Source organism: Anolis carolinensis, chromosome 4 (assembly GCF_035594765.1).
Source record: "Anolis carolinensis isolate JA03-04 chromosome 4, rAnoCar3.1.pri, whole genome shotgun sequence".
Classification (NCBI taxonomy): domain Eukaryota; kingdom Metazoa; phylum Chordata; class Lepidosauria; order Squamata; family Dactyloidae; genus Anolis; species Anolis carolinensis.
In genome coordinates, this window is record NC_085844.1 from 112,695,259 (window position 1) to 112,711,646 (window position 16,388).

At 38.7% G+C, this 16,388-nt stretch overlaps 1 protein-coding gene across 4 annotated transcripts in view; it reads left to right on the forward strand.

Moving 5' to 3' along the window:
- The window catches only part of LOC100556731 (cadherin-6), a 295,831-nt gene that overhangs the window by 218,181 nt on the left and 61,262 nt on the right, over window positions 1-16,388 (forward strand). For all 4 annotated transcript variants that reach the window (XM_008119683.3, XM_062977621.1, XM_008119684.3 and 1 more), the window contains 2 exons: window positions 7,564-7,858; window positions 10,264-10,383. In XM_008119683.3, the coding sequence (XP_008117890.2) occupies window positions 7,564-7,858; window positions 10,264-10,383 (415 nt within the window). The remainder of the gene's footprint in view (window positions 1-7,563; window positions 7,859-10,263; window positions 10,384-16,388) is intronic.

Genomic DNA, 16,388 nt, shown 5'->3' on the forward strand with positions numbered 1-16,388 from the left:
GTGATGATATGACAAATCCTGAGGTCTGCAGGAACCACCCACAGACATATTCCCAAAGGAGACATTACAGCACAGGGGACAGAATGCTTACTGTTTTGCCGATTACACATAAAGCAGCGCATTTCATGCAATTTTTATTTTAAAAACACAATATGAATCCTGTGTCCAAATGCTCCATTTCTGCCACCTTTTGCACACAGTTTCCAGCAGGTTAACAACACCATTTGATAGGACTCATTAAGATTCATATGCTGACGAGCTCAGAAACAGACTATAGCTTAATGTGATCAGGTCCTAGGATTTTACCGAGTCTTCGGGGTCAATTCCATAGTAATTTCTGGTAGAAGCACAGCATAGAACCATCCTGAGGACCTGGTAAATTCTGATAGAGGGTGTGTGTGTGTGTGTGTGTGTGTGTGTGCGCGTGGATATGATTAGGTGAAATTATGTATTACTGGTCAAAATTCTATTAGAGAATCTACACACCTATGTTTCCCTTACATGTGCAGTTTGTGCACTATGGTGGTTGATATTCCCTTCCCCTCTTCACAGTGCCCATAACCTCGTCCTCTGCAACTTCTTGAAAAACCCCATAAGTTGCCCCACATGTTCCCAAAATGATGACACTGCTAAGATAGTGCTAGATTGTTTCATATCTGGTCATGTTGACATATGTGAATGCTACTCTGAGCCTGCATACTCACTATGAAGCACAGAATGGCCATGTAAGATGGCTTCAATAAGTTTATGGAAGACATATGGCTTAATGTAGCCTGGGTCTGCATGCAGATATTCATGCTATATTGAGCATTGAGGTCAGTGACTGACCTAGTTTTTGAGAAAAGCCACTTTCTGCCTTATATATTTCAGTCACAAATATGTGATTTTGGGATTCTCAAAATGAGCTAGAATTCTGTATCATAATTAGGATAAAGAAAGCTGCCATATTGGCCATCTTCTACTCAATGTACTTTTTATTTATCACTTGTTACATTAAGAAGGCTTCAATCACTGCAAGACACTTTAAACTGGAGTCAAATGATCCACAAAGCAGAAGTAGTAAGTACTGTTCAACATGGTCTGCAAACAGATAAGAGAGAAGGAAATGGTTGAATGTACAGTAGAGTCTCACTTATCCAACATAAACGGGCCAGCAGAATGTTGGATAAGTGAATATGTTGGATAATAAGGAGGCATTAAGGAAAAGCCTATTAAACATCAAATTAGGTTATGATTTTACAAATTAAGCCCCAAAACATCATGTTATACAACAAATTTGACAGAAAATGTAGTTCAATATGCAGTAATGCTATGTAGGAATTACTATATTTATGAATTTAGCAACAAAATATTATGATGTATTGAAAACATTGACTACAAAAATGACTTGGATTATCCAGAACATTGGATAAGCGAGTGTTGGATAAGTGAGACTCTACTGTACTTTCAACTTGAAGAAAATGTTTCTGTACATCAGATTTGTAAAGATGGTTTACACGCCTGTGGTATGCTATTATCTTCTGACAGTACAGTGATATTAAGAAAATTCCCTATGCCCCTTTCCTGTAAGACAAGAAAATACAATTTTCTGTCTACATCCAGTGCTTTGTGGTGTTGCTCTGACCCCAAGCACCTTATGGATATGCCTTTTTCATTTTCTAGTTCCAGTACAGGTAGCAATGACCCTGAAAGTGTAGAAATAAAAACATCAATTTTTCACTAGTGTTGGGGGATGAGATGAAACACCAAGTATTCCTCACAGCTGAGTAATATCTGTAAGGTGTAGAGATGAAAAGATATTATGTGGAGATAAAAATATGAAAAACGGATACCAAAGTTTTATCAGTTTGTTCAAGCACTGTTGTAGTACACTTGCGCCTTAATTATTGACAGAGGGTTAAATCAATTTGCCAGCTCAGATATTACAGTAAAATGTGGCTTAACAAATTGTACATCCGCACTGTAAAATTAATGCTATTTGTCACTACTAATGAAAGTTGCAGTTTTACTAGGTTTTTATTCTTTTCTGTCAAAGAGTGCTGGTGCTTCATCAAACTACAAATCCCACAATGCCATATCATTGAGCCATGGGAGTTAAAGTGATGTTAAACTGTATTAATTCTATAGTGTAGATGTATTTTATGAAACTCAACCCACAATGGAGATAGCACTCTGACTACCTTATCAGACGGGCCAATTTGCCCATCGTATGCTACTTCACTTCCCTTTTCAGCATGAAGCTCTTCAAATGATGTAAAGGATCTTCTGGCTGGGCTCCATGCTAAAAAGGGAGGTAAATCAACACCCGCCATCACCATGATGAAAGCCTTCCTGTGTTGCCTTTCCTTCAATGGGTGGAAACCAGGCAGTGATGCTTTCCCGCATAGGATGAGGAGGAAAGTAAAGTGGGCAATGCAGGGTGTGGAGAGGCAGCTTCTCCACGTCCCCACAAGAATCCATGGTCCCTTCTAATAAGGTCCATAGCCATCACTCATGCCTAATATTTGAAAGAATGTCTTTTTAGATTGTTTAAACAAACCAGTTGTCTGTCAGGAATGATCTGGTATAGAACAAGACCCAAGAAGCCTACTAGTAGAATTTAAGTCTCTCTCATTGTACTTATACTAGTTCTCCAGCGAGGTTGAGAATGTTTGTTGTTTTCCATGGCTTCCCTTTGAGTAGCTTCATGCCATGATCCAGTGCTTGGCTCTTGGATTTGTAGCCTTGTGCACCCATGATAGAAGGATAATTTCGGCATTCACTGTAAATGTGTTTTTCTTCTCAAATTCAACATTTCAAGCTGGAACAATCCTTGCTCACGCCCACAATCACTTAGTGCCAGAGGGCTATAACTATACCCCAGTGTCTCCCAGTTACTCTTGTGCACTCAGGATATGGCTCATTGTATAAGGGGCCCCTGGTGGCACAGTGTGTTAAAATGCTGAGCTGCTGAACTTGTCCCAGGTTCAAATCCCGGGAGTGGAGTGAGCACCCGCTGTTAGCTCCAGCTTCTGCCAACCTAGCAGTTTGAAAACATGCAAATGTGAGTAGATCAATAGGTACCACTCTGGCGGGAAGGTAACGGCGCTCCATGCAGTCATGTCAGCCACATGACCGTGGAGGTGTCTATGGACAACACCAGCTCTTCGACTTAGAAATGGAGATGAGCACCAACCCCCAGAGTCAGTCATGACTGGACTTAACGTCAGGGGAAACCTTTACCTTTTTTCATAAGGAGGCAATGAATACCTCCTTCCACAAAACTCTCATGAGAACCTACTCTGGCATCATTAACAAAAGTGGAGCCTCCGGTGGCCTAGGGGATAAAAGCCTTGTGACTTGAAGATTGGGTTGCTGACCTGAAAGCTGCCTGGTTCGAATCCCACCTGGGGAGAGCATGGATGAGCTCCCTCTATCAGCTCTATCAGCTCCAGCTCCATGTGGGGACATGAGAGAAGCCTCCCACAAGGATGGAAAAACATCCGGGCGTCCCCTGGGCAATGTCCTTGCAGACAGCCAATTATTTCACTCCAGAAGCAACTCCGGTTGCTCCTGACACGAAAAAAAAATTAAGAAACGTGGGATGTCATTGACAAGATTCTAGCCAATATTTTTATTAGAGCGGGTCATTTCTCCAGAAGTTATTTAGCAATCACCAATCAAGCAGGGACATCTCATGTAACATACATTTGTGGAGCAGCCCACTCTATGAGAAGCTGTCTTACCCATGAAGAGGATGAAATCATAAGGAATTGGGAAACTGACATTTAAAGGAAGTATTGTGTGAGAGAGAAAGATTGTGCAGAAGTTCTTTCTTTGGAAACTGTCACTTTCCTTAAAATGTGATGGAAAAATTAAACCTTGATAGGTGCTTGATCTTGTCAACACATCTTTGCAATAATAACAAAGACAATCTACAGCTTTTACTTTGAAATATATTAAAATAACTATTTATTTCCACCAGCAGTGAATGTGTAGTCTTAAATTGGATGTGAAGATGGAGGGGATTTTTTTTGTTCTCATTTTTAAAACGCCTAGGAAATTACACTGACATGCTACATACTGATATTCTTCAAACTGGCACCTTTCAGGTATGCTGTCATCTATGCCAGTTGGAGATGGTTGGAGTTGCAGTCTCATACATCCATAGAATCCCATGTCTGCTGTGTACATTTTCTCCCAGCTGGTCAATGTGATGCATGTTTTCTTGCAGTTAACATTTTTGTTTTGTTTTTTTGAAAACCTTTCATTTTCTAGAGTGCCATGTGTGGAGAAATCACGGACTTTGCTTAACCTCTTAACCTTGCATCTGCAGATGTTTCTCTTTCAAAGAATTACAAAAACAAAATAATTCAATTGTGTAAAACAGGTTTTGCAATAATTTCTTTCTTGTTCTCCCTTTGGGCATTTAAAATGCCTCTGTCTGACCTAGGCTTATTTGTTTGCTTGCTTGCTTGCCTTTTTTTTAAAAGTTTTTATCTAGAAAATGAGATCTCTTTTTGCCAACTGCATTTAAGAGAAAGGAGACAATCTCAGCAAGTGCCAAAGATTCAAACACAGATGCAGATTGCTTCAGCTGATAAAAGCCAAGTAACAAAGTCAAGACCCTTGCGATTCAAACAAAAAAATAAAACAGCATAGTTTTTATTCTGTTGTGACAAACACAGTAGCTTTAATCAATGGTTGTGTGATGAATCAACACATGGGTTAGTTCAAATAATTTGATAGCTCTCCTTTAATTGAGACTGACTATAGCATTTAGGCTTGATCTCATTTTGGACAAGCAGGATGAATAAGTGAATATACTCCTAAATTCCTAAGAGTTCGTGTCCAAAGCTGGATTAAAGAGGAAATCAGATTGTTAATACAATGGGCATGTAAGCAAAATAAATGGAAACAAGAAATTATAGCACAGCAAAAAAAGTTCCCAGATAATTTCACAGGAAAATCTTAGAATTGGGTAGAAGGGAATTAGGATATTGCCAGTCTCTATTTTCTGAAGACAAGAATTGGGGCTTCTGTGTAACTACTCGGGAACAGTAACACTGGAGGTAAGACTTCCATTTCCTTGTCTAAATGTAGGTTGATTCAAACTAAATGGACAAAGGACAGAGATAATTTTAACCTACATCTCAGATGTTCCCCTTTTAGTGAAATACTTCTTTTGATGAGAGTTGCAGATTTCCTGTCAACACAAATACTAGTTCTGAGGGTGGATTTTCATTGGGACCATAACAAGGTAGAAAAAGGTGAAATTCCTTCTCCATGCTTGCTTTGGTCCCAGTAATGGACACACAAAAACACTCACACACTTCACTGGTGCTGTCCTCACTTTTAAAAACTAGCACATGGGATGCAAACCCACCTTTAATTGAACATCTAGTTTGATCTTAAGACAAACTGAGCTTTCTGGCTTCTAATTTGACCTTTCAAATTGGAAACCAATACAATCTAACTGGCCAGACAGCAATATAGTATGTATTCACATCAATAGAGTGCATGTTCCTTACAACATATGAAGCCCTCGCTGCCATTAAAAATAATGTGTTCCCTCCAGAGAGATTAGCGAAGATGTACAATTGCACCGATAAATGCTGGAAATGTGGGAAAGAAAAAGGCACATTTTACCACCTGTGGTGGTCATGCAACAAAGTAAACAGCTATTGGAAACAGATTCATGTACATCTAGAAAAGATATTAAATACAAATTTTAAAATGACACCACAAATGTACCTTTTGAACATGCCCAAAGAAGAATTGGAAAGGAAATATGGAAGAATTTTGTTTTACGTGACAGTGGCAGCTCGGGTAGTATACACTAGATATTGGAAAACCTCAGAGGTACCTCCCTTAGCAGAACTGGAACAATATATTATAGAGATGATGATGATGGACAAAATAACGATACACTTAAGAGGAGAACCTTTAGAGAACTTTGTTAATGAATGGCAACCAATGATCCAATATTTCAATGTAAAATTAATCTAAAAATGTACATAGAGGAAGCTAATAGACTGAAGGCAAGGAGGAAACAGATATAAATTTGGAACGTATAATATTTTAATATGTACTATACAAATAGAAGCCTGTGACCCCTTGTTGAAAATATATTGTCTGAGAAATGATTATGAAAGACTAATAGATGAAAGTATGGCACTGTATGCAACAAACACCTGCAATATATATATATTTGAATGAATGAAAATAAATAAACATTATATATATATAAATAATGTGTTCCTTACCTTAATAAGCTTTGGCCCATTGGATATAGCTGTGGATGGGTTTAGGGTCTAGAGAGAATTAAGAAGTGTAATACAATAAATAAACTTAGGAATGTTCTAGATCAGGACTTCTTAAACTTTTCCTACTCACAACCCCTTTCCATCTCAGAAATTATTATGTAACCTCAGGTATATAGGCATATAAAATAGGTGTAAAATATTTACTGATAATTTGTCAGCATTTGCAAGGCTCGCAAAACAGGCAGATTTCCCTTTTTTTGGAGTACAGCTGAAGCATCTTCTGCAGAGTGCACTGTAAATACTGCATGTTGTTGCTAACAGATTTTATTAAATGAGTAGCGTTGAGAAACCTTTTACAATACTACATGTTGTTGCTAACAGATTTGATTAAATGAGTAGCATTGAGAAACCTTTTACTATTGCCAACATTTGTGATTCCAACATTGAGCTAAGGGGAACCCATTTGGGGATGGGACTCAAAGCTTAAGGAGCAGTGGTCTAGATTATGAATGATCTTTATAATAATAATAATAATAATAATAATAATAATAATAATAATAATAATAATAATTAAAAAAAAAACTTTATTTATACCCCGCTACCATCTCCCCAACGGGGACTCGGGGCAGCTTACATGGGGCCATGCCCAGAACAATACAATATAGCAAAATATAAAAACAACGTATCATAATACAATTACAACAATACAAAAATAATCATGTACAGTACAACACAAAATCAAAAAAGCAATATAACAGGGCGGGCCGCATGAACACTCAGTTAAAACTTGGGGTGAGAAAAAGATAAGAATAAAACCACGGGGAGCAGAGACATAAGATAGCAAACAGTCTGGAGGATAGATGATGGGGGGAGTAACAAAAAAGTGTGTAACAGTTACTCTCCGAAAGCACACCGGAAGAGCCATGTTTTTAAATCTTTCCTAAAGGCTAAAAGAGTGGGGGCTTGCCTGATTTCAATGGGCAGTGAGTTCCACAAACGGGGGGCCACAGCAGAAAAGGCCCTCTCCCTTGTTCCCACAAGGGGGGTCTGGGATACAGGCAGTGGCGACAGGAGGGCCTCCCCTGATGATTGAAGAGATCGGGCAGGTTTATGGTAGGAGATACGGTCACGAAGGTAGGTGGGTCCCAAACTGTTTAGGGCTTTATATATGATGGTCTGCACCTTGAATTGGGATCGGAAAATGAACGGTAGCCAGTGGAGCTCCTTAAACAGGGGAGTAGATCTCTCCTGTTGGTGGTGATACAGCCTCAGAAATCATTTATCCCTTTGTTTGAAAATCTTATTTTTTTTCTTACAGCTTCACTCTGACCAGGACAAAGGAGATGGTTCACTTAAATACATCCTTTCTGGAGATGGAGCAGGAGATCTTTTCATTATCAATGAAAACACTGGGGATATACAGGCTACAAGGAGACTAGACAGGGAAGAAAAGCCGGTTTATATTCTTCGAGCTCAGGCTATCAATAAAAGGACCGGAAGACCAGTAGAACCAGAATCAGAGTTCGTCATTAAGATCCATGACATCAATGACAATGAGCCACTGTTTACAAAGGACATTTACAATGCTAGTGTCCCAGAAATGTCTGATGTAGGTAAGTATCAGATCAGTCAACAATGCAGAGACTGGTTTTGTATTAGACGGTGTACAGGCAATTCTGAATGTGATAGGTTTCATCAAATAATTATACATAGATCTATCAAACTATACAATTGACATGTCATGTGAAATCTGACTTGATAGTTAGACTAAAATGAGGCTATTGAGAGATGACAGGAAGTGCGTCTGCACTAGCCACAAATGGTGATACTGATCTAGAGAGGGGTACTCCATATCACCATCACCAGAGTCTGCGTGGCAACCTGCCAATCCAGCCTAGTGGATAGATGGCAATCATATGGCTTAGAAGCATTGGAACCAATTTGGGCCACTGAACCACCACCCTTACTGGTGCCCACAATAACCAGAGAGATGAAGCAACATGAGAGAGGAATGGGTGGAAGGGAGGAATCTCTCCCTTCTTTCATTCGTCTCATCTCGTATTGTTTCATCACTCTGGCTGTGCAAAACCTACCTAGATTGGCAGCTACACATTCAATTATTTCATTTTCACAAGTGAGAATGAATAATTTCCAGTTTTCTCCCATCTATGGAGAATTTTTAAAAGTATTTCTTCAAACATCCCATTTTTTTCAAGACATTCTGCACTAAAAAGATGTGAGGGGTTTTTTTTTGGTTTTTTTTTTGCATGAGAATTGTGGAAGGTTGCAGAAAAAAATGCTATTTTCTGGTAGAAAAAACAAATTTTGCACTATGGCAATATGTATCTTTTTTCAATATGTATGATTTTTGCACAAGAGTTTTTGTCATGTGTTGCTAAAGATTTTTGTTTGTGTAAAAAACCAGTAATCTTGGACAAAAACAAATGTGTCTAAAATTACTTTTTGTTTGATTCAAGAAGAAAATAAGTGAAGAATTACATCCCTTCAATGCACATATTTTATGTTTAAAAAGAAAATTGTAGGTAGAGCATCAATAAAGTAATAGGAGAAAATATAAAATTATTTTAAAATGCATTATTATTGCTTTTGACTTTGGTGTTACAGTAGAGTCTCACTTATCCAACACTCGCTTATCCAACGTTCTGGATTATCCAATGCATTTTTGTAGTCAATGTTTTCAATATATCGTAATATTTTGGTGCTAAATTCGTAAATACAGTAATTACTACATAGCATTACTGTGTATTGAACTACTTTTTCTGTCAAATTTGTTGTATAACATGATGTTTTGGTGCTTAATTTGTAAAATCATAACCTAATTTGATGTTTAATAGGCTTTTCCTTAATCTCTCCTTATTATCCAACATATTCGTTTATCCAACGTTCTGCCAGCCCGTTTACGTTGGATAAGCGAGACTCTACTGTATATTTATTTATAACCCTTTCACCCAAAAATTGGGCTCATGATTTAAAAGAACAAAACAATTAAAGACATGTCAAAAGATAAACATTAAAAGAGAATGAAACTATTGTTTTCTACATCTTCTCTCTTTTCCATTTCCACAGAAACTAATTTTATTGGTTTTAAGAAATAATTGGAAACTAGAGACCAAATCAGAAATGGCTTTGCCATATCATTTGCTTTGGAGTAGGAGATATTTCTTATTGCCAATATTCGAAATATGGGGATATGTCAGGAGTACCCCACATACAAAGCCAGTTCCATAACCCAAGCTCTGCATTAACTATTTGTAAAAAAAAAAAAAAAGAGTAGATAATGCAGGGGCAAAAAAAAAACCAAAAACCACGAGAAACATCATGTCTACTTTGATCCCAGAATGACATTTAGGCAGAATAATTAAGTACAACGGAGCCTCCGGTGGCTCAGTGTGTTAAAGCGCTGAGCAGCTGAACTTGCAGACCAAAAGGTCCCAGGTACAAACCCGGGGAGCGGAGTGAGCGCCCACTGTTAGCTCCAGCTTCTGCCAACCTAGTAGTTCAAAAACATGCAAATGTGAGTAGATCAATAGGTACCGCTCCAGCGGGAAGGTAACGGCGTTCCATGCAGTCATGCAGGCCACATGAACTTGGAGGTGTCTATGGACAATGCCGGCTCTTCGGCTTAGAAATGGAGATGAGCACCAAACCCCCAGAGTCGGACACGACTGGACTTAACGTCAGGGGAAACCTTTACCTTAATTAAGTACAATTGTTGCCTCCATGTTTCAAGAAGACTATCATATGTTTTTATAAATTGTGCAAAGTACATAAGACAATACAAATATTCTCATGTGAATCAAATACATTGCTGTAAATCTTGATCTAATCCACAAATCTATTTCTAGCCTCTGTCCCACTCTAAAAAGAAACCCTTTTGAAGTTGTACCTATTTTAGAAACTCCAGATAATGAGTGCATGCATCTGGCTTGAAGGAAGAGTGGCAGTTTTATATGATTTCTCTAAATAGTATATCTCTCTCTGTATTTTATGACTGCAGGTACATTTGTCGTGCAAGTCACAGCAACCGATGCCGATGACCCTACATACGGGAACAGCGCAAGAGTGGTCTACAGCATTCTCCAGGGGCAGCCATATTTTTCTGTTGAGTCTGAATCAGGTCAGGGGACCTTATTCTGTCATTCTCTGACAAACTCCATAATTTAAAATGACATTCTAAGTCAAGCTAGGAAGTATTAGGCAAATTCCGCAAAACAAAATCCATCTGAGTTTGTGCAGAATGCCAAATAGAATGCTATATTGACAAACATAATCTATGGGATATTAATCGGAGGGAATTAAAACCTAGTCAGCCAGATCTTCAAGGCCCTGTTTTAAACTCATTTCAATAAACAAATGTTGGGCATATTTGAGATTCCTTCATCAAAAACAATATATTTAAAGGCTTTGGTGGAGTGAAAGAAAAGAAAGAAGGCAAGGCAGGTAGTGTCATAGCTCACATCCTGGTATGCAGATGGTCAAGCATCTCCAGCTCGATTTAGAGATGGACAAATTCTTCCAAATTCAAACTTTTAAATCCTCAAGTTCCTTTGTAAAAAAAAATCCCAATCGTGTGGAGTTTTTTTTCTCCAAAAGTGAACTTTAATGCAATTATCTCCCATTTGGATCGTCCAAATCCAATACCTAGAGCCATTCCCAGTGTGGAGAGGAGCATGTTCAACATATGTTCAAGCTAAGAGTTTTTTGGCTGATAGAAAGAGAAAGAGGAGGCAACATGAATTCAGCCCCAAAGACAACTAAATGCAATACAATTTTGTGGTCTTAAATGCTCTATGCTCAGTATTCCAGCCATTCTTATCCTCCTACTCCCTTTTCTGATGAACATCAAGTCAGCATTTGATGAGCACTACACGTGTTCAGTTCTAATTTAGTGATTTTGTAGTATCGCCTGCACAGTTAGAAGTTCCTTTTTTCAAATGATGTTTTGTACTCCTGCAATGTCTGGAATCCCCTTGAACTTGCTGATACATCCCCTTGCACAGAGGATTTGGTTTACCAAATTTAAGTTTATACTTTGAAGCTAGCACCCTTGAGTGGATGACAGAATGGATAATATTGGAAAACAGGCAGATGCTAACACTAGAGAGACACAATCTAAAAGCGGGGTGGCATATGTACATATGGTACGAGAGGAAAAAGAGAAAAAAATGGCAATCATTTTGTGCACTGCACCCTGTTAAAGGTATGGGAAAATTGCAAAAGAAGACTTCACTCAAAAACATTCTTATGGTTATCACAGTTAGAAGCCTGTATAAAAGGGAATTTGGTTGGAATATCTGGCCCATTTACAGATAAATCTTAAAGAGGGACAACAAAGAATTTAAGATAAAATCACGAGAAGAATTAAAAGTAGAATTTGACAATATATTGTGTTTTCAGATAAAAGACCATTTCACAAAGATAATAAATTGGTTTTTTTAAATAAAATGACGATTTGGGACAAAATAATTACAAATCGGGGAAAAGGAATCACCAAAATCTACGAATTATTACTAAATTGGAGTACAGAAGAGGAAGAGATTAAAGAGTGTATAGTCAAATGGGCAAGAAATATAGGCAGAACAATAAAACTAAAAGAATGGGATACAGTTTGAAATACAGTAGAGTCTCACTTATCCAAGCCTAGCTTATCCAAGCTTCTGGATTATCCAAGCCATTTTTGTAGTCAATGTTTTCAATATATCATATTTTGGTGCTAAATTTGTAAATACAGTAATTACAATATAACATTACTGCGTATTGAACTACTTTTTTCTGTCAAATTTCTTGTATAACATGATGTTTTGGTGCTTAATTTGTAAAATCATAACCTAATTTGATGTTTAATAGGCTTTTCCTAAATCTCTCCTTATTATCCAACATATTCGCTTATCCAAGCTTCTGCTGGCCCGTTTAGCTTGGATAAGTGAGACTCTACTGTAATAAAATTAAATTATACTTACTCTTATGATTTGAAAGAAAATTGGCTGAAAATGATGCATCAATGGTATTTAACCCCCCCAAAATTAGTTAAATTTGGAAAAGACATAAATTACAATTGCTGGAAATGTGGAAAAGGAGTAGGCACATTTCATCACATGTGGTGGACATGTGAAGTATCAAAATCCTTTTGGAAAGAAATTCAGGATGTATGTCAAACAATCATGAAACAAACAATTCCACTACAGCCAGAATTTTTTTCTTTTGGGGATGACAAATATTGAATGGGTCCTAAACAAGGATAAATTATTCACATACTTGACAGCAGCAGCGAGAGTGGTGTTCGCTAGAGTATGGACGACCCATAATAGACGACCCATAATACTACGAAAGAAGATCGATTAGAGAAAATAATAGATATTATGTGTATGAATAGATTAACTTTCCTGACTTCTAGATTATAAGGCAAATACATAAAGACAACAGACTGGATGTTACTAAAGGAATTGATAAAAGAAAATAACATCAAGATGCTAATTGAATAAGAAGAAAAGACACGAGTATAACATCACTGTATGACAAAGAGAGGAGGGAGTGTTTATAAAGACCATACAAAATCATTAACAAACTGAGACCACTATCATGAAAAATGGAAACAACCACCCCCTTCCCCCCATGACCTATCTACCTACCCCCTCCACCTTTTCATATCTGTGCCAAACCTTCAATAAAAATTATTATAAAAAAATAAAACCTGTATAAAATCTGGATGCGGGAAAAGACAGAGATACACAAATACAGGAGAAAGGAAGCAGCAAGGGGGTAGGATTTACGTTGCTTTCAAGAGCCCAAAAGATTTTAGCATCAGATTAATAGGCTGATAAAAAAAACACGAGGAAACATTAACACATGCAGACAGCTTGAACGTTTTTCTTCCTCTGTAGTGGCATTTGCTGATATGGTGCCAGTTGGCAGGCAATGGCACCAGAGATATTCAGGCAAGGCTGTAAATTAGTGCAGCAATTCGGCAAGAGTTAAATACTTACTGCAAGGTAACTGCAGTCATTGCTTAGTGACTGTAGTCAAGAGAATAAGATTGAGAGGTAAATTTATTCTGCAATGTTTCTAGGTTGCTTTTCTACTGAATAATAATAATAACAAATTGTCACAAAAAGTATAGAATACTGCCCAAACTTTTAATTATGGTGTGACCTCCTAGTCAGAAGTGCCCTTATTTATAACCATTTTTTAATTTGCTTAATGAAGTCTTCTAAACTTTACTATCTCTTTGATGTATTAGTTTGAGCTTTAAACAATTTTATATTATTTCACTTATTATTTAGGTAGTCCCATAGTTTACCACTTTTGTGAGTGGTAATTATGAAGTTTCATTTATTACTTTGGTCGTCTTATGGTTAACCATTTTTGTTAGTGGCATTATTATGAAGATTCACTATATTCTGTGTTTTTATTGTTTTGTCAGAATATACATGCAGATCCACAAAATATATAATGACCTGCCTGCCATTCTTGAGACCTCCTTGTGTTAAAAAGAGATATGGGGTCGATGTATATTTTAATTCCCATTCAAAGCTGCATAAAGGAAATATGCAATCTATATAAATAAAAGGGTAATGGAATCGCTCCACCGGACAAAACAACAAAACTAAAGCCCCCCCCCCCCAACCTCAAAATTTGACAACAGAACCCATCATCCACGTCTCTAGGTTCATACAACAAAACTAGACATCCCCAACCTCCATGGGGCCTAAAAAACCCCAAAAACTGGAACGCTCCATCTGCGCCTGTGCCAAAGGCCAGCATGAGCACAGAAAGCACAACCCCCACCCCTCCCTTCCACGGCTCAATCCATTTCCTGCCACAGACACTGCTGCCATCTTTCAAAAACTTCTGCTTCTGAGGAGGACCAAGGTGGGGAAAAGGGACTAAAATGGAAGGCCAGATCCCCTCACAAACTACCTATCGGTACCAAACTTTTCCACCCCCCTCCTCGCCAGCGGAGTCACCAGCACTCCCCTTACCTTCTCGCTTTTCAACTCCAAACCTCCCCCCCTCCCCGCAGGTGGAACCACCAGCACTCCCCACTCCTCTTTCCTTCACCGCTTTAGCCACCAAGACACACCCGCCAGCCAGCACCCAAAAAACTGCCGCTTCTCAGGAGGACCAAGCTGGGCTGGAAATAGCGGCCCACATTGCCCCATAAAACAGGCACACCACAGAGGTACAGGGGGAGGGGGATATGAGGGGGAGGGGGAGGGAGGAAGAATTCTCCCTCAATTACTTTCAGTTTCTCCTTCTCTTTCCCTCAATTTACCCCTCAATCATAATAAAAAATACTAACAACAATAACAATAAACAGCTTCACAGGCAAAAAGCAGCCAGGCAGTGAAGCTGCGAGGCCATTCAGTGCTAATCAAGCTCACCAATGCCAACATTGGCACTTGCCCTCCAAACAGACAATACAATACAGTGTCACTTATCCAAGCTTCACTTATCTAATATTTATAAATACATAACATTACTGTATCTCATATGTAATAATTAACTCTGGTCAAATAAGAAAACAATAGAACAATAGAATCTCTAAAATCAGGACACTAAATACAAAACAACACTCAGAAGACAGGGCAATTCCAGACAGGAAACAATCACACCCAGATAACACCTCCCAAAAAAGGATTCCCTCAACCAGGAAACAGCCAGGCCTTGAATCTGCAAGGCCATTCAATGCTAATCAAGGTAACTAATTGCAACATTCATACTTGCTACATACACTCAGACTATTCATTACTATTCAACCTCCCAACCAACAATTCCACAAGGTAGAAAGCGCCCAGGCTTCCAAGCAGCAAGACTACTCACTCCTCTTCAACCTTCCCAACCAAGATTTCCCCTACATCAAAAATCCTCACTTTTGGAAACCATCAGGGCACTCCGTCCCATTCAACCAGTCCAAGCAAGGAGGCTCCTATATAGAAAGCGCCCAGGCTTACAAGCAGCGAGGCTACTCACTGCAATTCCAATTGGCCACAGCAACACGTGACAGGGCACAGCTAGTGGACTCATAAAATAAGGAAACGTCAGAGCTGTAGCACCACAACGGATTACTAATGCTTCTGTTATGCTTGGACATTGGTTAGCATATCTAGCAGAGCTCTCAGAAAAATGCAATTGCATCTAAAGGACAGTGGGGGTCTTGAAACCATTAACCCCACAACATAAAATTGTGTAGCTACTTTACTAAAGAGAAAGTGAATAACTTAGCTTGCTTACAATATCTTGGCTTTTCCAAAAAGGGTATCTAGAAAAGCAACCTGCCCACTGATAACTAACTCCAAAAGGAAGGTAGGATCACAGTAAGGGGCTGGGCTGTGGCGCAGCTGGTTAGTAGCCATCTGCTATTAATCACTATGGTCATGAGTTCAAAGCCAGTCCATGTCGGAGTGAGCACCCGACCATTAAAAGAAATAGCCCTGCTCATTGTTGACCTAAACAACCCGAAAGATATTTGCATCTATCAAGTAGGAAAATTTAGGGAAGCTGATTTAACTAATTTAAGACACCATAAAAATCATCCAGCAGCATTTGGAGTGAGGAAGTATCCAAGGACTCGGTGTCACAGTAGATGATGAAACAGCTGCTCCCCCTGTGGCCGGAATCGAGCATTCCCTCAGGAAGCTGGAGAATGTTAAATTGCCTCTGAGTCTGTGTCTCTGTCTCTATGTTCATATGGCATTGAATGTTTGCCATGTATGTGCACATTGTGATCCGCCCTGAGTCCCCTTCAGGGTGAGAAGGGCGGAATAGAAATACTGTAAATAAATAAATAAATAAATAAGGCATTTTGCTGACTCAGAAGGATAGGCTGAAGCTGCCATCAATCTTCCCTAAAGCCAAAATACATGGTACCTGAAATCAGCTGTATGGTGGGTCTTTCACACTATACAATTATGGTGCCACAATTACATTTTAAGTGCCATGGTTGCATCCTGTGGGATCCTGGGGCTTGTAGTTTGGCGAGGCACTAGAGCTCTTTGACAATTCTATACTACCTAAACTGCAAATCTCAAGAAGTTGCCTTGGTAGCTAAATAATTTCACAGGAGTCAAGGTTTAGGAGGGGGAAAAACTCACAAGCTCCTCTCCCATCAGTGAGAGTAAAAAA